This window comes from Mandrillus leucophaeus, unplaced genomic scaffold (genome assembly GCF_000951045.1).
Source record: "Mandrillus leucophaeus isolate KB7577 unplaced genomic scaffold, Mleu.le_1.0 Scaffold200, whole genome shotgun sequence".
Lineage (NCBI taxonomy): Eukaryota > Metazoa > Chordata > Mammalia > Primates > Cercopithecidae > Mandrillus > Mandrillus leucophaeus.
In genome coordinates, this window is record NW_012102033.1 from 220,412 (window position 1) to 241,474 (window position 21,063).

Below are 21,063 nucleotides of genomic sequence, written 5' to 3' on the forward strand. Positions count from 1 at the left end.
ATCAGAGAAGGGGTCTTGCTGTGTTGCCCAGGCTGGGCTCAAACTCCTGGGCTCAAGCGATCCTCCTGCCTTGGCCTCCCAAAGTGCTGGGAATACAGTGCGCCTGGTCTGACCTCTGACATCTAAGTCTCTTCACCACTATCTCTAGAGCTACTAGGGCTGTGACTGATACTATAGCCACTAGCCCATGCAGCTATTTAAATTAAAATTAAATAAAATTAAAGATTCTGTTTCTCAGGTACATGAGCCACACTAGTGCTCAGTGGCCACGAGGTGTGTGGTCAGTAGCCACATGTGGGCACTGGGTACTGTATCGGATGGTGCAGATTTCCATCGAATAGAACATTTCCATCACTGGAAAGTTCTATTGGCCAGTACTGCCTCCCCACCCCGACTTTGGCCTCATGTCCCATCTCCTGACTGTTGGTGATTTTCTTCCTACCCTCCCCACCCCTCAGCCTCTTCTTCTTCCAAATTCCTCGTCTTCTGTGTCTTCTCCCCACCTTCCAAGGCTTGGTTTCTCTTCTCTCCTCTTTATTTTTTTTTTGACATAGAGTCCTGCTCTGTCACCCAGGAGTATAATGGCGCTATCTCGGCTCACTGCAACCCCTGCCTCCCGGGTTCAAGCAATTCTCCTGGCCCAGCCCCCTAAGTAGCTGGGATTACAGGTGTTGGCCACCACACCCGGCTAATTTTTGTATTTTTAGTAGAGATGGGGTTTCACCGTGTTGGCCAGGCTGGTCTCGAACTCCTGACCTCAAGTGATCTGCCCGCCTCAACCTCCTGAAGCGCTGGGATTACAGGTGTGAGCCACCACGTCCGGCCAGTTTCTCTTCTCTTTCTGACATTTTGTGAGAGATACCAAAATGTCATCATCAAGAGCCTGAGATACCGGGCTGAGACTGACCTGGGTTCAAGTCCCAGCTCTGCTGCATCTCAGTTGTGTGACTTTGGGCAGGTCAGTTGACCCCTCGATACCTGTTTCCTCATTTGTGTAATGAATAGAGCAGTCATTCTACCTACCTCACGCATTCTACCTACCTCACGCACTGTGAGGCTTCAATGAGATTGTGCACAAAATGCACAGGGTCTGGCTTGTTGTGGCCTCTCAGTAAACATTTGCTGGTGACATTAGCATCTTTCTACCTGGCTAACCCCTGGCTTCCTTTTTCCCTCAGTGTGAAGCCATTCTCACAGACACCGTTCTCCTTGTCACTGACTCCCCCATCTACTGACCTCCCAGGTAAGAGCCTGCGCTCCACCCTCCCTCGTCTCCCCTCTCTCTCTTCGACCCCTGCTGCCTTTCCTTCAACCTTCCATCGATTGAGGGATACATTGTGGTTTTTTTTTTTTGAGATAAAGTCTCACTCTGTCACCAAGCTGAGTGCAATGGCTCGATCTCAGCTCACTGCAACCTCCGCCTTGTGGGTTTAAGCAATTCTCCTACCTCAGCCTCCTGAGTGGCTGGAATTACAGGCGCCCACCACCACGCCCGGCTAATTTTTGTAGTTTTAGTAGAGATCAGGTTTCACTGTGTTGGCCAGGATGGTCTCAATCTCTTGATGTCGTGATCCACCAGCCTCAGCCTTCCAAAGTGCTGGGATTACAGGCATGAGCCACTGCGCCAGGCCAATTGGAGGATACATTCTTACTGAAGCCCAGCTTTGAGGCAGGGTGTGTGTGTTGGAGGCGGGGGAGCAGGGAGGGGCTGGAGAGCTGAGTGGTGGAACTGGTGATGGTTAGGAGATTTTGGTCTTTGTAGCCACACACACTGGGTTTGTGTTCTGCCACTTACTAGCTTATGAGACACTGGGGAGGTGTGTTAGTCAAGATTCCTTCAGCTGCAAGTAACAGAAATCCAAATCAAGCCAGCTGAAGCAACATTTTAAAAAAGAGGCCAGTGCAGTGGCTCATGCCTGTAATCCCAGCACTTTGGGAGGCCAAGGCAGGTGGATCACCTGAGGTCAGGAGTTTGAGACCAGCCTGGCCAACATGGTGAAACCCCCACCTCTACTAAAAAATACAAAAATTAGCCAGGCGTGGTGGCATCTCATGCCTGTAATCCCAGCACTTTGGGAGGCCAAGGCAGGTGGATCACCTGAGGTCAGGAGTTTGAGACCAGCCTGGCCAACATGGTGAAACCCCCACCTCTACTAAAAAATACAAAAATTAGCCAGGCGTGGTGGCATGCGCCTGTAATCCCAGCTACTCGGTAGGCTGAGGCAGGAGAATCACTTGAACCCGGGAGGTGGAGGTTGCAGTGAGCCGAGATGGCACCACTGCACTCCAGACTGGGCAACAAAGCAAGACTCTGTCTCAAAAAATAAAAAAATAAAAATATAAAATATAATAAGAAAAATTTATTGATTTATTGGTTCCAGTAACTGATAGTTCAGAATTATGGCTTCAGGCATGGCTGGATCCAGAGGCTCAAGTGATGGCGTCAGGCATTACTTTGATCTGCTTTCCACTGTGGTGGCTTCATTCCCAGGCAGGCTCAGCTACTTGGCAGCAAAGATGGCTTCTGGAAGTCCATGCTGATATGGCCCTGAGAACTCACATCAGTGAAAGAGGGAGTCCCTTAGTTTCCATAGATTTATCAATTAGGAATACTTTTGGCTGCAAGTAACAGAAGACCCAAATTAAAAGTGCCTTAAATAGTAAAAGCATTCATTTTATGAATCCATACCACAAAAAGCCTGGAGGTGGGCTGTTGCCGTGTGGGCTTAGCAATATGAGGTTCCTCTCACGTCTGTCTTATTGTCCCAAGATGGCTGTTGCAATTCCAGGGATCATGTCTGTGTTGGTCCATTTGCATTGCTGGAAAGGAATGCCTGAGACTGGGTGATTTATAAAGAAAAGAGGTTTCTTTGGTTCACAATTCTGCAGGCTGTACAGGAAGCATGTTGCCAGCCTGTGCTTCTGGTGAGGGCCTCAGGAAGTTTAGGATCATGGTAGAAGGGGAAGGGGAGCCACCATGTCACATGGTGAGAGGGAGCAAGCGAGCGAAGCCAGACTTCTTTTAACAGCCAGCTCACATCAACTCAAAGAGTAAGAACTCACTTGTTACTATGGGAAAGGCACCAAGACATTCATGAGGGATCCACCCCCATGACCCAGGCACTTCCCATCAGGCCCCACCTCCAACCTTGGGAATTACACTTTTTTTGAGACGGAGTCTCAACTCTGTTCCCCAGTCTGGAGTGCAGTGGCACAGTCTCGGCTCACTGCAACCCCTGCCTCCTGGATTCAAGTGATTCTCCTGCCTCAGCCTCCTGAGTAGCTAGGATTACAAGCACGTGCCACCACGCCCAGCTAATACTTTGTATTTTTAGTAGAGACAGGGTTTCACCGTGTTAGCCAGGATGGTCTCGATCTCCTGACCTTGTGATCCGCCCGCCTTGGCCTCCCAAAGTGCTGGGATTACAGGCATGAGTCACCACGCCCAGCTGGGGATCACATTTCAACATGAGATTTGGAGAGGACAAATATCCAAACCGTATCAATGTCCCAAGCAGGACTTGGCCAGGGCCAAAAGCTTTCTCCTCCCAAAGTTCTGTCTTTTTCATTCAGGAAGAAACTCCTTCCCAGAAGCCCCCCAGCAGATTTCCCCTAACGTCTCATTGGCTAGGACTGTGTCATATGGCCACTTCTAACTGCAAGGGAGGCTGGGAAAGTGAGTATTTAGCTTTTTCAGTTTCTAAGTGGAGGCAGGCAAGAGACAACAGTACCTGATATATTCAATAAATGTTAGCAATTTGTATTGTTCTTTCTTCTCTCTCTCTAGGGTACGAGCCCCCCCAAGCCCTCTCACCCCTGCCCCCACCTGCCCCATCACCCCCAGCCTGGCAGGCTCGGGCCCTGGGCACTGCCCGGTTGCAGCTGGTAGAGTTCTCAGCATTTGTGGAACCGCCGGATGCAGTTGATTCTGTGAGTGAAATTTTGGTATAGTCACTGAGGGATTTTGAAATATCGAGGGTGATAGGGAGGGAAGGTATAAAGTCAAGGTTTTCAAACTTTAGCATGTATCAGAATCATCTGGAGGGCTTCTTAAAGCAGAGATTACTGGGCCCCATCCCCAGAATTTCTGATTTGCTAGATATGATGTGGGGCTTGAGAATTTGCGTTTCTAATAAGCTACCAGGTGCACTGATGCAGCTGGTCTGGGGACCGTACTTTGAGAACTACTAGCATAAAGGAACTGGAAGGTCATGGGGTGACAGGTTGGGAAGGTCAGAAAAACTCAGGATATCATTCATTCATTCATCAAATGTGTTTGAGTTTCTACTGTTCACTAGGCTTTGTGATGCGTATTAGGAACTTGGAAAAGATCTTATTTCTGTGCTTGAGCCTCTCCTGGGTTAGGATGGAGTGGGCCGGCTGTTAGAAGAAACAGCTCCTAACTCTTAGGGGCTGAATGCCAGATAAGTTGCATGTAACATTTCAATGTAGGTTCAGCAGGAGCCTTGGACTCAAGTGATTTGGGGATCCAGGCTCCTTCCATTTTGTGGCTCTGCCATTTTCTAAGGCTTCAGAATCTGCTGATGGAGTCTCTGCATCTGGCCAGCAGATGGAGGAAGGGAGAGAGTCAAGATTGTGCAGGAAGTTTTAGGAATCTGGCTTGGATGTGTCAACTGTCAAGCCTGGTCATATCCCATTGGCCAGAACTTAGTCACGTGGACACATCTAACTGCCAAGCAGCCTGGGAAATGTAGTTTCACACTGTGTAAAGGAACCAGGATTTGTGAACACGTAGCAGTCTCTGCCACACCATATAAACATCAGTCAAAACATCAACCATAAGACCTCTGGATTCCCATTAATTCAGTCTTCCATCCATTGAACATTTATGAGCACCTGCTCTATATAGGACCAGGCGTAGGGGGTGTGAGCTTTGCTCTGGGGGTGCTGGGGAGCTATGGGAGGGCTATGACCAGGGGAGGGGCAGGAGCAGGTCTGGTGCCACGTGAGGGATGAACTGGAGAGGCGAGGTTGGAGGCTGGGGTGAGGGCGGGAGGCCTGTGCTGCGGCTGAGGCAGTGAAGATGGAGTTGGGGGGTGTGGCAGGGAGTTGGGGACTGTGGGACTGCAGGGGCTGCAGGAGACAGGAGTGGGGACGACGGGTGGGAGTCAGGCCCAGTGCTGGGTGGACAGCGTGGAACAGCTGGCCAGAGCTGTGGGGATGGTGACGGCATTTGGTGGGCTCAGGCAGCACAGGCTGGAGATCCAGCCCATCTCCGACTTCTCACCCACGGCCAACCCTCCTCAGTACCAGAGACACCTGTTTGTGCACATCAGCCAGCACTGCCCCAGCCCCGGAGCGCCGCCGCTCGAGAGCGTGGACGTTCGGCAGATCTACGACAAATTCCCCGAGAAAAAGGGTGGCCTCCGAGAGCTGTATGATCGTGGCCCCCCCCACGCCTTCTTCCTGGTCAAGTTCTGGGTGAGTTGTCGCAGCAAAACCAAAAGTGCTCACAAATCCTGTGGTGTTCCAGCAAAGGCCTCTGGCCCTAAGAGAGATGGTCGCAGGCCCTGCCAGGTCAGCCTGGGACATACCGGTCAGTCCTCATGACTTGGAGTGTCAGCCCTCTTTGCGACAAGGAACACCCAGGAGGCCAGTCCCCAGGGTGGGGGTGCCTGGGCCTCCCTGGGTATTGCCACATGTAACTAATATGGCGAGTTACCTGGCCGTGTAACTAATGGGGTCCTGGGCATGGGCTTGCCACATTCCAGGCTTTCCTGTGCCCCACCTGACTGCACCAAGCCTTGCTGCTAAGGAACAGCTCCCTCCCCTTTGCCAGTGGACTTGTGGAGGCTCTGTTCTCTAAAGAGGGGAATGATGCTTTGCATCAGTTTCACCAGACCTTGTTGCTAGAGAATGTCTAGCTTTGAGGAAGTGATGGAAGGAGCCACGGAGTGGCTTTGTCAAGTCCTGTATTCATTTATTTGTTTATTTATTTTTGAGACAGAGTCTCACTGTCACCCAGGCTGGAGTACAGTGACTGGATCTTGGCTCACTGCAACCTCTGCCTCCTGGATTCAAGTGATTCTCCTGCCTCAGCCTCCCCAGTAGCTTGGACTACAGGCACCCGCCACCACATCCGGCTAATTTTTGTATATTTAGTAGAGACGGGGTTTCACCATGTTGGCCAGGCTGGTCTTGAACTCCTGGCCTCAAATGATCCGCCCGCCTTGGCCTCCCAAAGTGCTGAGATTACAGGTGTGAGCCACCACGCCTGGCCAAGTCCTGTATTTATGTAGCAATCATTTACTGAGCACTTCCTGTGTAGAGGCCTGGTGTCAGGTGCCATTTATATAACTGTGACTAAGAGGGCCCATCTTGCGTGTTTCTTAGGGCTACTTGGTCTAGTGTCCAGTACAATGACTAACACTACAGGGGTTCAATAAATGTGTTTTATTTTATGTTATTGTTTTTCTTTCTTTATTTTTTTGAGATGGAGTTTTGCTCCCGTGGCCCAGGCTAGAGTACAATGGTGCGATCTTGGCACACTGCAACCTCTGCCTCCTGGGTTCAAGCGATTCTCCAGCCTCAGCCTCTCAAGTAGCTGGGATTACAGGCATGTGCCACCATGCCCAGCTAATTTTTGTATTTTTAGTAGAGATGGGGTTTTGTCATGTTGGCCTGGCTGGTCTTGAACTCCTGACCTCAAGTGATCTGCTCACCCCAGCCTCCCCAAGTGCTGGGATTACAGGCATGAGCCACTGCACCTGGCCTAATGTTTGTATTTTTAGTAGAGACAGGGTTTTACCATGTTGGCCAGTCTGGTCTCAAACTCCTGACCTCAAGTGATCCACCCGCCTTGGCCTCCCACAGTGCTGGGATTACAGGTGTGAGCCACAGCGCCTGGCCTGGGCTCAATAAATGTTGCCTAGATGTTTAGGGGGTGCTAGTTCTTATAGTAACAAAGGTGGTAGAGGGATCTAGTCTCTGAGAAGAAAGCCTGGCTAGGTGTGGTGGTTCACTTCTATCTTCCCAGCACTTTGCGAGGCTGAGGCGAGAGGATCGCCTGCGTTCAGGAGTTTGAGACCAGCCTGGGCAACACAGCAAGACCTCAACTCTACAAAAAATGAAAAAATTAGCTGGGTGTGGTGGTGCGCACCTGTGGTCCCAGCTTCTCTGGAGGCTGAGGCGGGAGGATCACTTAAGCCCGGGAGGTGGAGGCTGCAGTCAGCCAAGATTGTGCCACTACCCTCCAGCCTGGGTGACAGAATGAGACCCTGTCTCAAAAAAAAAAAGAAAGGAAGGAAGGGAGGGAGGGAGGAAGGAAGGAAGGAAGGAAGGAAGGAAGGAAGGAAGGAAGGAAGGAAGGCAGGCAGGCTGCTGAGGGTCTGAACTTTATTGGCCTCGCTGGGAATGTGGCTGTTCTGGAGCTTGTTGCTCATGGTTCTGGAGCTTTCTGCCGTGTGAAGCAGGGGTCTGAAACTGCTCTGGGGATGTGCAGCTGAGGGCTTAGACACTGCTGGGGCTTAAGACAGACCTCATCAGGTCCCAGGACTGGAGAGCCACCCCCTTAGGAAGCCCAGCTGCTGAAGGGGTTCAGAGGAGCAGCTGGTAAGGTCTTTGGTTTTGCCACAGTGAGGGATGGAGCTGAGCCCCTGAGAAGACTGACCTGGCACAGTGTTAGCAACTAAAGTTAGGAAGAGTCGCCTCCTTGAGAGGCGACTCAGACCAAACCTGTGATGAGCTCTTAGGCTTCCTTAGGCCCCACTTGGCCTAGTGACACTTGGCCAGCTGTCTACGCACTTGGCCACTGGGGTTATGGAGGGAGTCTGACCTCTCAGATTCGGCCGAGGGGGAAGCGCTCTGAGGAGGAGTCAGGCCTCCGCAGGCTCTGTGAAGTCCCATTGCTAGGGAGTAGCAACTTGCCTTAGCAACCAGGGTAGAGGGGCTTAGAGGGAGGTGTTCATCTTGAACTGGTTGCTAAGCAGTAACTGCCTCCTTAGTAGCCAGTCCCTTGGAAGAGGCTAAACTCTTGAGTTGCGGGCTTCAAGAGAAAAAGGTTGAATTGGCCGGGCATGGTGGCTCATGCCTGTAATCCCAGCACTTTGGGAGGCCGAGGCGGGTGGATCACCTGAGTTCTGGAGTTCGAGACCAACCTGGCCAACATGATGAAACCCCGTCTCTACTAAAAATACAAAAATTAGCCAGACATGGTGGCGTATGCCTGTAATCCCAGCTACTTGGGAGGCTGAGGCAGGAGACTCGCTTGAATCCGGGAGGCAGAGGTTGCAGTGAGCCGAGATCGTGGCATTGCACTCCAGCCTGGGCAACAAGAGCAAGACTTTGTCTCAAAAAACAAAAAGGAAAAGAAAAAAGGTTGAATTTGAATTCCAGGGTTCCTTTGGTTACTGGGGAGAGAGGGCCAAGACTGTTTTGGGGACCCAGACTTCTTCAACACGGATGGGCGGTGGATCTTCTCCAGAAACCAGCCCTTGGAGAACTTTGAAAGCCTGATGCGGTGGCTCACGCCTGTAATCCCAGCACTTTGGGAGGCCAGGGTGGGAGGATCGCTTGAGCCCAGGAGTTGGAGACCAGCCTGGGCAACATGGTGAAACCCTGTTTCTACAAAAAATACAAAATGTTAGCTGGGTGTGGTGGCATGCACCTGTGGTCCTGGCTACTCAGGAGGCTGAGGTGGGAGGATCACTTGAGCTCAGGAGGTCAAGGCTGCAGTGAGCTGTGATTGTACCACCACACTGGGTGGTTGTACCATCACAGCCTGGGTGACGGAGCAAGATCCTGTCTCCAAAAAAAAAGCACTGAGGAATCAAGCTGGGAATTGCAGGGGTAATGGGAAAACTAGGCTGTGGGGCAGAGTCCCCGTTGTGGTTTTTTTTTTTTTTTTTTTTTTTTTTTGATATTTTTTGGTTTTTTTTTTTTTTTTTTTTGAGATGAAGTTTCGCTCTTGTTGCCCAGGCTGGAATGCAATGGCCCGATCTCTGCTCACCGCAACCTCCGACTCCCGGGTTCAAGTGATTCTCCTGCGTCCTGCGTCAGTGTCCCAGTAGCTGGGATTACAAGCATGCGCCACCACGCCCGGCTAATTTTGTATTTTTAGTAGAGACGGGGTTTCTCCATGTTAGTCAGGCTGGTCTTGAACTCCTGACCTCAGGTGATCCACCCACCTCAGCCTCCCAAAGCGCTGGGATTACAGGCGTGAGCCACCGCGCCCGGTAGTCTCCACTGTTTATAAGGGACGTCCCCTCTGACTCATCTGTGCCTTCCCATCTCCCAGGCGGACCTGAACTGGGGCCCAAGTGGCGAGGAGGCGGGAGCCGGTGGCAGCATCAGCAGTGGTGGCTTCTATGGAGTGAGCAGCCAGTATGAGAGCCTGGAACACATGACCCTCACCTGTTCCTCCAAGGTCTGCTCCTTTGGCAAGCAGGTGGTGGAGAAGGTGGAGGTGAGGCTGGAGGGGTGGAGCTCTGGGCGGGTGAGCGCCCAGCCACCCAGCACTTGGGGGTGCAGAATGGACCAGAAGCCATGATGGTTCAGGCATTTGGGGTGTGCGTGGAGGGAGTGGGTCCCAGCCTCTTTTGAGGGTTTAATGCATGCGTTGGGAGCTAATGTGGAGTCCGGAAGTCACAGGTAGGGATTATTCTGAGGGCTGACAGGTCATGTGTAGTATAGAGATTTAGAGTCACTGAGATTGAGAAGGGTCTTAAGGATATGGAGAGGTTCCTAGGGCAAGAAGTTCAGAAGTCACACTTAGGGGTTGCTGGAGACCTGGGGAAGTCTCAAGTTTAGAGGTTAGATAGAGTTTGAAATGTCATGGAGGCGTCTTTGGAGGGTATCTGAGGGCTGGGAGGCTAGAGGAGTTCAGAGGTCTTTGGGGGTTCAGAGCATCACTTTGAGGGGCTTGTGATTTGCAGGCTCAGAGATCCTGAGTTGGATCCCTGAGGGTTCAGGCCCAATCTCCGGTCACTGTGGGTGGGGTGATGAAAGGAAGGTGGCAGTGAGACTGAGTGTGATGGCATCTTAGAGGCACAGGGTGGAGCTCAGTTCCTGGGGTGACCCGTGTGTCTCTCAGCCACCATTCTCCCCACTCCCTGCCCCTTGGTTCAGACGGAACGGGCCCAGCTGGAGGATGGCAGATTTGTGTACCGCCTGCTACGCTCGCCCATGTGCGAGTACCTGGTGAATTTCTTGCACAAGTTGCGGCAGCTGCCTGAGCGATACATGATGAACAGCGTCCTGGAAAACTTCACCATCCTCCAGGTGATGCCTGGGGCTGGGCTGGAGTGGGGGCCCCCAGGGGCCCCCAGTGTGGAGGGACAGTACCTATAACAGACCTTCAGTCTAGGGGAACTCCTCACCCAGGGACTGACACAGCAGGGACTCCGAAGTGAGCCCTCAGCCTGAGGCTCTTTTAACCAGGAAACTGATGCAGTGGGGACCCCACCATTGACCTTTAGTTTAGGGGACCCCTTCACCTAGGGAACTGATGTGGTGGGGATGTCACAGCCCTCTCTCTCTCTCTTTTTTTTTTTTTTTGAGATGGAGTCTTGCTCTGTTGCCCAGGCTGGAGTACAGTGGCAAGATCTCAGCTCACTGCAACCTCTGCCTCCCGGGTTCAAGCGATTCTCCTGCCTCAGCCGCCTGAGTAGCTGGGATTACAGGCATGCCCCACCATGCCTGGCTAATTTTTGTATTTTTAGTAGAGACGGGGGTTTCACCATGTTGGCCAGGTTGGTCTCGAACTCCTGACCTCAAGTGATCCACCCGCCTAGGCCTCCCAAAGTGCTGGGATTACAGGCGTGAGCCACCACGCCCAGCCCCATAGCACTCGCACGTAAGCCCTCCTTCCCTGGGGAAGCTGACTGGAGGACACTTCAAGGCAGATCCTCAGCTTCTCAAGGAACATGACATGGTGGGAGCCCCTTTAACTCTTTGGACTGGTGAGGCAGAGACCCCTTGACTTCGGAACCTGCAGGGAGGGTTCTCTCTTTACCTGTGACATGATGGGGATCCCTTTTACCTGGGGAATGTGATATGATGGGAACCTGATTGACCCTGAGACGTGATACACCATCACTGCCAACGCTCAGCTGAGGGAACTGACTTTTGGGCATGCCTTTCTCTTGGGGAACATGATACGGTGGCTGCCTGTTTCCTGGAGATAGAAAAGAGCCTGCTGGGTATTCCATGATAACTTGGCGGGGGTGCATATGGGTCCCTGCCCTCCCTTCTAAGCATAAGTCCCTTGTCCTGGCCTCCCTGGCAGGTGGTGACAAACAGAGACACCCAGGAACTGCTGCTCTGCACCGCCTATGTCTTCGAGGTCTCCACCAGCGAGCGTGGGGCCCAGCATCACATTTACCGCCTGGTCAGGGACTGAAGGGGGACCCCAAAACTGGCTCACCCCCAGAACACCCTCCTCCCAGGGAGGGTCCTCCAGCTCACCTCATGTTTCTTATTTGGGGAGAGGGCTGTGATGTAAAGGGGTTGACCTCAGAGGCCTAAGCAACTGGGGCCATCCCCCCCATTAGAAGGGCCCCAAAACTTGGTTGGAGTGCTGAACAGGCTAGGACTGAGGAAAGGATAAACCCCAGTATTGGGACCTCACAGTGGGTGTCTGAAAGGACAGATCACTCCGGAGTATCAGGGATTGTGGGGACAGGAGTGAGACAACCTCCAGGTACAGCACTGACTTCTCAGCCCCTGGCAGGGCCCCCCCACTCCTCTGCATGTCTTGGAGGGCCGTAGTTACACATTGGCTTGTCCCCTTTACTTTTTCCCAGCCACCCCTCCCCCTGAAATTTCTGCCTCTCTCTACCACCCTCACTCTATGACCTTTGAGATCACAAAGTGAAGATTAACCCTTTCTGTGCAGGAGCAGAGCCAGGTGGGCCCTGGAAATATTTTTTTTTTAATATAACGAGATATTTATAAGTGGGTGCTAGGGTCTTGACTTTATCTCAGCTGCACAAGTAGTGGGTTGAAGCTTTCTAATCTCATCTCCCCCACAAGTGAGCTGTGAGCTAGACTGTTTCTTCCCTCCCCTCTCAAAGTCTGTTGGTTTGTGTTCTGACAGAGGATAAAGCTATTTTACCAAAAACGCAGGGCATTTATTTGAGGTTTGAGTGAAAAATAATCTTGTGGGAGGTGGTAGGCCGACAGATGGGGGCAGGAAACTGAGGACGAAAGCCCCACGTCCCGTGGGAGAGGTGACAGCAGCGGTGGCAGGCAGCCACCTGGGTCCCCAGGGGAATGTGAAGGCAGAGGGCTCTAGGCGAACTGGGGATTAAACAAATATTTACAGGCAGCAGGGAAGTGCCCAGCGCACGTGACGGGGGCGGGGCCTAGCGGTATCGAGCGAGCCGGTTGTAGACGTGGTCCAGGTTTCTGCACAGGAATATCGAGAGCGTCATGAACCCGAGCTATAGAGAAAGGAGATGAGGTTAGAGAAGTCGAAGGGGTGCTGGCGAGACGGGGGTGATGCCCACCCGGGCGAGAAAGGTCAGGGGTGGGGCCGTGAATTAGGCGGGACGGGGCTGGAGAACGGGATAGGTAGAAATGGGCGGGGCTCGAAGGAAACTGCCGCAGGACTGGCTGATGAGGCGGGAACAGCTGCAACAAGTGGGGGTAGGGGAAGCGCCGCTGCTATAGGTGGGGAGGCGGGGTCGGGGTAGAGGCTGAGAAGGAGTAAGGTCGGAAGCAAGCCCAGGGTCGTTTATTCTGGAGGCTCATCTCTCTCCCCCTCTGCCTCGGCCTCTAATTCTGCCTCGGCCTCTAATTCTGCGCCTGCACTCCCAGTATCAGGCTGGTCCTCGTCTTGAACCCACAGCGGCCAGAGTCCCAGGGCCATGGGCAGCTTGCCCTGCGGGGCCTTGTCCCCCCAGTTGGGGCAGGCACCCGCCATGCCCCAACCACCCCACAGACTGCCGCTGCGCCCGCCGCCGCCGTCAGCGATCAGACTGGGCCCGGGGCTCGAACCCCGAGCGCCCGGCAAGTGCGGCTCGCATTTCCGGCGGAGTGCCCTGCGCTGTAGCTGCACGCTCAGCATCATAACAGTCATCTGCGGGGAAAGGGGAGGGAGATCGCAGCCAATAGCAGGAGGTTTTCCCTGCGTGCAGCCAATCAGGGCTCCCTGAAGCTAGGCCGCCCCCACCCCTGGTGCTGGGTGGAGCCGCGGGAGGGCTGGGGTGGGCTGCGCTCCGCCCCGAGCGCGTCCTTCCCAGGCAACCGGAGGACGCGAAATGAAGGGCAGGGCCATCTAGGGTAAATCCCGGCAGATCGCGAGTGGGGGCGGGGCCAGATCACCTCGAGTAGGCCGACACCCAGGCAAATGCCCACTATGGAAATAAGGTTGTTGTGCAGCCAGTTCTGGAGGCTCCGCGCGCAGCCCTGCGGGTGTAGGGAAAAGTTAAAGGGATTCTTTCTGGGACTCTCAAGCCCAGGGCCAGCGTTCTTTTCAGCCTGACTCTCACCGCCTTCAGGCATCTACCCGCTCCCATAGTCACCAGGCCTCTCTCGTCTCCTTACTAGTGCACCTTCGCTTCACCTTTTCCAAGCCTGGCCCTTCCCTAGATGTCTGTATTCCAGAGCCAGCCCCGCCTTTTCTTTAGGTCCTGCCCTTCCTACGGACCCCGCCCCCTTCAGAGGGCCCCGCCCCGCCTACCGCACCTTTCTTTTCTTGTAGCCCCGCCCCTTTCTCAGGCCCCGCCCCTCACCGGCAGCCCTGCGCCTCCCGCAGGCCCCGCCCTATTCGACAGGTTTATGCTCCGAACCCCTGCCCACCTCGCGGTAGATGTGGCTGTTTGCAGGGACCGCGCAGATGTCTGTACTGTGTCTGGACCGCGCCAGCTGTCCAAGCCTGCTGAGCTGGGGCAAGATCACCTTATCCAGGATTGTGGAGTCGTTGGTCGCTGACAAGTTGTAGCAGGAGCAGGGCACGCGGTGCGCCTCCGACCCGTTACCTCTCAGGGTGAGGACCTGGAACCAGTCCTGCGGGGAGTGCCAGCCGCAACAGCGCAGCTGGGAGAGGGATACGGGTCAGAGGGACCGAGACTGGAGACATATGATGTTGGGGATCAGGGGACAAGGTGATGGGTATGAGGTCAGGTCGGGAAGCAGGGGACTAAGTGGTGGGTGTGGAGTGGGGGCCCGTGGGCTGGTGTCGCTATGGGGCCGGGGCCAGGGGACATTACGGGAAATGGGGCTGGGAGAGACGGGTCACGGGGTGATCTGGGGCTGGGGAAGTAGCTGCAGCGTCTCGCTCTGGACCAGAGATTGGTGGGCGGTGCGATTGAGCCTCTGATACCCGACAGGTGAATAGGAGTGCGAGACCCTGTGAGTCTCATCGGGGGCGGGGTCCGATGGAAGCCAGACTCACTGCGGGGTAGGAAGCCGTGTCTCGCTAGGGTCTTGGGACTAGGGGCCTTACTACCTCCGGTCGGGGCGGGGGCGGGGCGGGGGCGGAGTCTCCCAAGGTAGATGGCGAAGCCATGCCAGGGTCTGGGTACTGGGAGACTGGGCCATGCCGGGGCCAGTTGTGTCATCTGGGGAGTGGGGGGCGTTGGGCCTGGGAGGGGTTGGGGTACATTCGGGTCGTAGAGCTGGTGGTCGGGGCCACGTTGGGGTGGAGTCTCCTCGAAGCACAGGGCTGAGGTGGGTCAGTCGGGGAGGGAGCTGGAGGAGAGGGCTCACCTGGAACTGCACATAGTCCCAGCTCTCCTCGGCCGCGGTCTCCTCAGGGTTGGTGCGGTACTTTTGGATGGTTTTCTCTACGATGTCCTGCAAGCTTCGCTGCAGCTGAGAGGCCATCAGTGAGGCTGGACCTCACGTGCCCCGCCCCATCCCACCTCCTCTCAGGCTGTGCCAGCCTCAGACGGTCCCTGTGCATCTCTGGGTCAGTCTCAGATCCTCACTGAATGGCTAGCTCTGTGTACTTCAGGTCTGTCACTCTGTTACTCCCACTATTTCTACGGATCATTAAGTCTGTCTCTTCTTTCAGGGCATCTTTTTCTTTCTCTTGTTCTTTTTCCTGTGTGTTTCCCTTTGGAGCTGTTTATCCCTCTCTCTGTTGGTCCGGATCGGTGTGTCTTTCTATTAATTTATTTTTTGAGACAGGGTCTCACTCTGTCACCCAGGATGAGTGCATGGCTCACTGTAGCCTCAAACTCCTTGGCTCAAGTGATCCTCCCATCTCAACCTCCCAAGTAGCTGGGACCCCTGGTGCGTGCCCTCACACCCGGATATATTTTTTAATATAGATGGGGTCTCACTATGTTGCCCAGGCTGGTCTCAAACTCCTGGACTCAATCCTCCAACCTCAGCCTCCCAAAGTGCTGGGATTATGGGATTACAGGCGTGAGCCACCAGGCCCAGCCTCTTATTTCTCTTTATCTAGGTCAGTCCCTGTCTGCCTTTGTTTCTCCGTCTCTTTCCACCCCCTCCCACCACTCTCTTCCCCCTCCTCTCTGCTGGGGGTGGGTGGTGGCCACTGCAGGAAGCTTACCTGGGCCCGCTGAGTGGAGATGAGGATTCCCAGGGTTATCTGCGTGGCAAACAGGAGCAGCAGCATCCCAAAATACTGGGGAGCAGAGTGGAGAGATCAGGCTGACCACCCTCGCAGCCTCGGCCCAGGCCATTTTTGAGGGTGGGGATAGGAGTGTTCCTAGGGATGGAGAGGGATGAGGCACTCACCAGGCCCAGGAGGCAGCGGAGCTCCTTGAGGGCCCCCACACAACCCAGGAGGGCGAGGCCCATGGTGAAGACTCCAGAGATGGCCAGGACTTTGGACCAGATCTGCAGGGGCACGAAGGCCAAGCCTGGGAGAGGTGAGGGGAGCAATGATAAGCCGGGTGGCACAACTCCAGGCAGCCCCATTTCCCGCCTAGGCAGCCGCCCAAGTGGGGAGCAGTATCCTGGTGCCCTCTCTGGGACTCTGTCCCTGCCCCACCCTGAGTCCCTGTCTCCTTCTGAAACTTTGTCTTCTTTCTGGGCCTCTCTTTCCTATCCTTGGATCTCTCTCTTCCTCTCACCCTCTCCTTCCTCCTTCAGCTCCTCCTCATCCCCAGTAGTTTCAGCCCTATCACTTGTTCTGTGACATTGGCTTGGCTCTTTAAACCTCCCTGAGGCCTAGGGGACGGTATCTGTTTCTCAGAGGTTTTTTTGTTTCTTTATTGTGTGTGTGGTTTTTTTTTTTTTTGAAACGGAGTCTCGCTCTGTCGCCTAGGCTGGAGTGCAGTGATGTGATCTCGACTCACAGCAACCTCCGCCTCCCAGGTTCAAGTGATTCTCCTGCCTCAGCCTCTCTAGTAGCTGGGACTACAGGCACGTGCCACCGTGCCTGGCTAATGTTTTGTATTTTTTAGTAGAGACAGGGTTTCACCATGTTGGCCAGGCTATTCTCGAGCTCCTGACCTCAAGTGATCCTCTCCCTCGGCCTCCCAAAGTGCTGGAATTACAGGCGTGAGCCACTACATATGGCCCCTAGGGTCATTTTGAGGGACACACGGGAACATGTGTTCAACCCAGTCCTCAACGCAGGGCAAAGACTTCTTAAATATGAATATTTAGGGTCATATTTCATTATTATTTAGGGTCATACTTCTTTTTTTTTTTTCCATCATTATTAATGTTATTTTGGCTATTTTACTTCCTTGCTATATGACATCCGTCAAGGGACTTCCCCTCTCTGAACCTCAAGAGAGGGGAAGGTTTGTGGGGGCATCTGACCAGCCACAAGTCCCGACAGATAGGAAGTGCTTGAGAAATGGCTCTCATGGTCATTGTTTGTATGCACAACCCCATTTGCCGGAAGAAGACGCAGGCTCCGAGAAGCGAAGCAACGGTGAGCAGTGGATGGGAGCCTGTGACCTGCCTGCAGAGTAGGGCACCATGGATCTCCCTGAGACAAGGGAGACCACAGGAAGTCACTTGGGTTGGGGGAGGCCCTCCCACCTGCCCCAGCCCCCCTCACCCACAAAGGACACGAAGCTGGTCTTGTCGATGAGGATCCAGATGCCGAAGCAGAAGATCAGGCTGCCCAGGACCTGAGGAGAGGCAGATACGGCGGTGGGCCACGGGGAAAGATGAGGGCAGGGTTAGCGGCAGGGGCTGGGCCCGGGCTGGGGAGCCATGAGGCAACTCACGAAGAAGAAGAGGTTGAAAACGAAGAGGAAGTATTTGATGAGGCTGAGGCAGCTCTCCTGGGCCGACATCTTCACCTAGAGGGGTGAGCGGTCCACTCACCACACAGAAGAGGTGCTGACAGTAGGGGAGACAGGGAGAAAGACAGAGGCTGAGAGAGAAAGAGAGAGAGACGGAGAGCTGAGACAGAAAGGAAGAACCCCGAAAGAGGAAGTTCCAGGGGTGGGGCTCCACCCCCTCCTGCTTCATGCGAGGTGGCTTTCTGGCTCTCTCTCTGTCCCTGTCTCCCTCATCTGCCCCACTGGGACACACGCTCTGGTACCTGAGGGGCCTTGGCATTTGTGAGCACCAAGGACTCACGGGGCAGTCCCTCCCAGGTCTCCATGTCTCAGGCGCTGGGGCATCTAAAGGGACACCTGATCTACTGGACCCACCTCTGGGCATGGGGACCCCAGGGCTGACCCTGGACAGCAGCTGACCTCACAGACACTCTGACCTCATGGCCTGCTAAGCTCTCCCATCTCTGCATCCAGCTGTGTCTCCCCTTCCCCGCCCTGGGTCTCTTGTTCCTCCTCTCTGGGTCTTTGTCCCCACCTTCCTGCCACTCCCCATCTCTGTCCCCTTCTCTCAGCCAAGTCTCTGCCTCCTCTGGGTCTCTCTCCTCCTGCCCCCTGGGGTCTCTATTCTCCTTCTCTCTGTGTTTCTTTATTTTATTTATATATTTGTTTCTTTTTGAGACAGGGTCTCATTTTTGACCCAGGCTGGACTACAGTGGGGCAAATAACTCACTGTAGCCTGGGCTCAAGCAGTCCTCCCACCTGAGCCTTCCGAGTAGCTGGGATTACAGGTGTACACTACCACGCCTGGCTCATTTTTGTATTTTTTGTAGAAATGGGGTCTTGCTATGGAATGGGAGTGTTTTATTTTTTATATTTAATTTGAAAAAACAGAGACGGGGTCTCACTAGGTTGCCCAGGCTGGTCTGGAACTCCTGGACTCAAGTGATCCTCCTGCCTTGGCCTCCCAAAGTGCTGGGATTACAGGCGTGAGCCACTGTGCCTGGCCTTTCTCTGTGTTTCTGGTCCCTTCTTTGGGTCCCTTCCTCCTTTCTCTCTTCATCTCTCTTTTGTTTTTGTTTTTGAGACAGTTACCCAGGCTGGAATGCAGTAGTGCAATCATAGCTCACTGCAGCCCCGATCTTCCCAGGCTCAAGCAATCCTTGCACCTCAGCCTCCCGAGTGGCTGGGACTACAGGTGCACACCACCATGCCTGGCTAATTTTCATCATTTTTTGTAGAGATGGGAGTCTCACTTGTGTTGCCAGGCTGGTCTCAAATTTCTGGGCTCAAGTGATCCTCCTGCCTTGGCCTCCTAAAGTTCTGGGATTATGGGCGTGAGCCACTGTGCCCAGCCTGTCTTCCTTTCTCTGTCTCCCCCTTCCCTACTTGTCTTTGCACCTCTCAGAGTCTGCAGCCTGTTCTGGACCAGGGAGCACCCAGGTGCTGGGGGCAGGGGCTGGGTACCTGGGGAAGTGAAAGTGCTACAGGCTCGAGGTGGGAAGGTCCCTGGGAGTGGAGAGGGCGCTGGGCCGTGCCAACACCCCCAGCGGAAGCTGAGCATCAGGCGGTACTTCCTGCCTCTGCAGTGGGGCCCGAGGAGCAGAGGCCCCAGAGGAGGAGGCACTGAGCCTGGGATCCTGACAGTCAGATCTGGGTCTGTAGTGCCTGGTTGCAGTGCACACCCAGTGGCCTCTGCAGTTTCCCCTGATGTCCCCAAATTCTCTCACCTGGTTTCCTCATCTGAGGCAGCCCCACCATCTGTCTAGTCATGGGGTCAAAGCCCCATCTTGTCCCCTCTCCCCCAGCAGTGCATCAGTCTCTAAGCCAGACCCCTCCTGCCTCCTGAGTCTCCACTCCACCCCTCTTCTCTGTCTTGAGGGCTCAGGTAGGCTCCGGGCTCCTGCTCTCCTACCTGGACCCTGACTCTAGGCTTCTCCCTGGCTTCTAGTCTCTCCCTCCAGTCTGTCCCCCACAGAGCCCCAGAGGGGTCTTTTTGAAACCCAGACCTGAGCCACACAGTTCTGTATCCAAACACTGAGTCACCACCCCACTCATCCCTCAGATTTTATTTTTTCGGTTGTCATTGAGACAGAGTCTTGCTCTTCACCAAGGCTGGAGTACAGTGGTGCAGTCGGCTCACTGCAACCTCCTCCTCCTGGGTTCAAGTGATTCTTCTGCCTCAGGCTCCCGAGGCTGACCTCGAACTCCTGACCTCAAGTGATCTGCTTACCTCGGCCTCCCCAAGTGCTGGGATTACAGCCATGAGCCACCACACCCGGGTTTTTTTGTTGTTTGTTTTGAGATGGAGTCTTACTCTGTTGCCCAGGCTGGAGTGCAGTGGTGTGATCTTGGCTTACTGCAACCTCCACCTCCTGGGTTCAAGCGATTCTTCTGCCTCAGGCTCCCGAGGCTGACCTCGAACTCCTGACCTCAAGTGATCTGCTTACCTCGGCCTCCCCAAGTGCTGGGATTACAGCCATGAGCCACCACACCCGGGTTTTTTTGTTGTTTGTTTTGAGATGGAGTCTTACTCTGTTGCCCAGGCTGGAGTGCAGTGGTGCAATCGTGGCTCACTGCAACCTCCGCCTCCCGGGTTCAAGCGATTCTTCGTCTCAGCCTCCCGAGTAGCTGAGATTACAGGCGTGCACCACCACACCTGACTAATTTTTGTGTTTTTAGTAGAGACAGGGTTTCGCCATGTTGGCCAGGCTGGTCTTGAACTCCTGATCTCAAGTGATCCATCTGCCTTGGCCTCCCAAAGTGCTGACATTACAGGTGTGAGCCACCGCGCCCAGCCCCTCAGCTTCTGTTTCTAACCACCACCAACGCCTCTGCTCTACCACTGAAGTACATTGCAAACCCACCCACTTCTCTCCAAGGCCACCATCCTAAGTCAGGTTCCCATTGTTTTCTACAAAAATAATTATAGCTGATTGTAGTGGGTTGCGTGGCGTTCTCCAAAAGGATAGTCTACGTCCTAATCCTCAGAACCTGTGGTGACCTTATTTGGAAAAAAGGGGGTTTGCGGGTGTAATTACATTCAGGATCGCAAGATCCTGAATTATCTGTGTGGCCCCTAAATCTGATGACAAGTGTCCTTTTTTTTTTTTTTTTTTTTTTTTTTTTAGGCTTTAGACAATTCCATCTCATACACTGAGTAGCCTGATCTATATTCAGAGCTTGAACAAAGTCTGTCACCCAGGCTGGAGTGCTGTGGCGTGGTCTCAGCTCACTGCAACCTCCGTGTCCCAGGTTCAAGCAGTTCTCTGCCTCAGTCTCCCGAGTAGCTGGGAGTGCACACCCAGCTAATTTTTGTATTTTTAGTAGAGGTGGGGTTTCACCATCTTGGCCAGGCTGGTCTTGAACTCCTGACCTCGTGATCCACCCACTTCGGCTTCCCAAAGTTCTGGGATTACAGGCATGAGCCACCACGCCCGGCTGACAAGTGTCCTAAGAAACACACAGAGGAGAAGACAGAAGAGGAGAGCACCATGTGATGGTAGACACAGAGATTGGAGTTCTGCAGCTACAAGCCGAGGAACTCCTGGAGTCACCAGGAGCTGGAAGATGCAAAGAACTGATTTTCTCTCAGAGCCTCTGGAAGGAGCGTGGCCCTGGCGACACCTTGATTTTGGACTTCTGGCCTACAGAACTATGCGAGAATAAATTTCTGTTGTTCTAAGTAGTAAGTCTTTGGTAATTTGCTGTTTCAGCCATAGGACACTAATACACCAGTCCCTTCTTCCCACCCACTGATCCTTCTTCAGAGATGAGATCATGAGTAACCAGAAGTCGAAGGGTAGGTGGCAGAGTGCAGTGGTGCAATCATGGCTCACTGCAGCTTCGATACTCACCAACTTGGTTTCTTTTTTTTTTTTTTTTTTTT

At 53.8% G+C, this 21,063-nt stretch overlaps 2 protein-coding genes across 15 annotated transcripts in view; one reads left to right on the forward strand and one right to left on the reverse strand.

The window, feature by feature from the left end:
* The window catches only part of TEAD2 (TEA domain family member 2), a 23,773-nt gene extending 11,694 nt beyond the window's left edge, over positions 1–12,079 (forward strand). For all 7 annotated transcript variants that reach the window (XM_011979297.1, XM_011979299.1, XM_011979298.1 and 4 more), the window contains 6 exons: positions 1,179–1,243; positions 3,788–3,930; positions 5,269–5,442; positions 9,257–9,424; positions 10,087–10,239; positions 11,246–12,079. In XM_011979297.1, coding sequence (XP_011834687.1) covers positions 1,179–1,243; positions 3,788–3,930; positions 5,269–5,442; positions 9,257–9,424; positions 10,087–10,239; positions 11,246–11,359 — 817 coding nt within the window. In that variant the 3' untranslated portion in view covers positions 11,360–12,079. The remainder of the gene's footprint in view (positions 1–1,178; positions 1,244–3,787; positions 3,931–5,268; positions 5,443–9,256; positions 9,425–10,086; positions 10,240–11,245) is intronic.
* CD37 (CD37 molecule) lies at positions 12,068–17,334 on the reverse strand. 8 transcript variants are annotated; one of them, XM_011979287.1, is made up of 8 exons: positions 17,121–17,334; positions 16,949–17,021; positions 15,670–15,794; positions 15,482–15,556; positions 14,671–14,775; positions 13,762–13,998; positions 13,285–13,368; positions 12,068–12,401 (listed from the first exon to the last, which is right to left on the reverse strand). In XM_011979287.1, the coding sequence occupies exons 1-8, from the start codon at positions 17,187–17,189 to the stop codon at positions 12,324–12,326; spliced, it is 846 nt and encodes a 281-aa protein (XP_011834677.1). In that variant the 5' UTR covers positions 17,190–17,334; the 3' UTR covers positions 12,068–12,323. The 8 variants fall into 8 exon arrangements, with proteins under 8 accessions (XP_011834677.1, XP_011834681.1, XP_011834683.1 ...); XM_011979291.1 differs by having other exon boundaries at positions 13,285–13,354; positions 13,752–13,998; XM_011979293.1 differs by having other exon boundaries at positions 16,953–17,021; positions 17,121–17,328.
* Between the last annotated feature and the right edge of the window lie 3,729 nt (positions 17,335–21,063).

What these genes read in the sequence shown, in the direction of transcription:
- CD37 (XM_011979286.1), bottom strand. Translation starts at nt 17,189, where the DNA reads ATGTCGGCCCAGGAGAGCTGCCTCAGCCTCATCAAATACTTCCTCTTC. An exon ending in TCTCCACTCAGCGGGCCCAG is followed by an intron (nt 14,776 to 15,481) that starts GTAAGCTTCCTG and finishes ATGGCCTCTCAG; the next exon opens with CTGCAGCGAAGCTTGCAGGA. An exon ending in GGGACTATGTGCAGTTCCAG is followed by an intron (nt 13,999 to 14,670) that starts GTGAGCCCTCTC and finishes TCCCTCTCCCAG; the next exon opens with CTGCGCTGTTGCGGCTGGCA.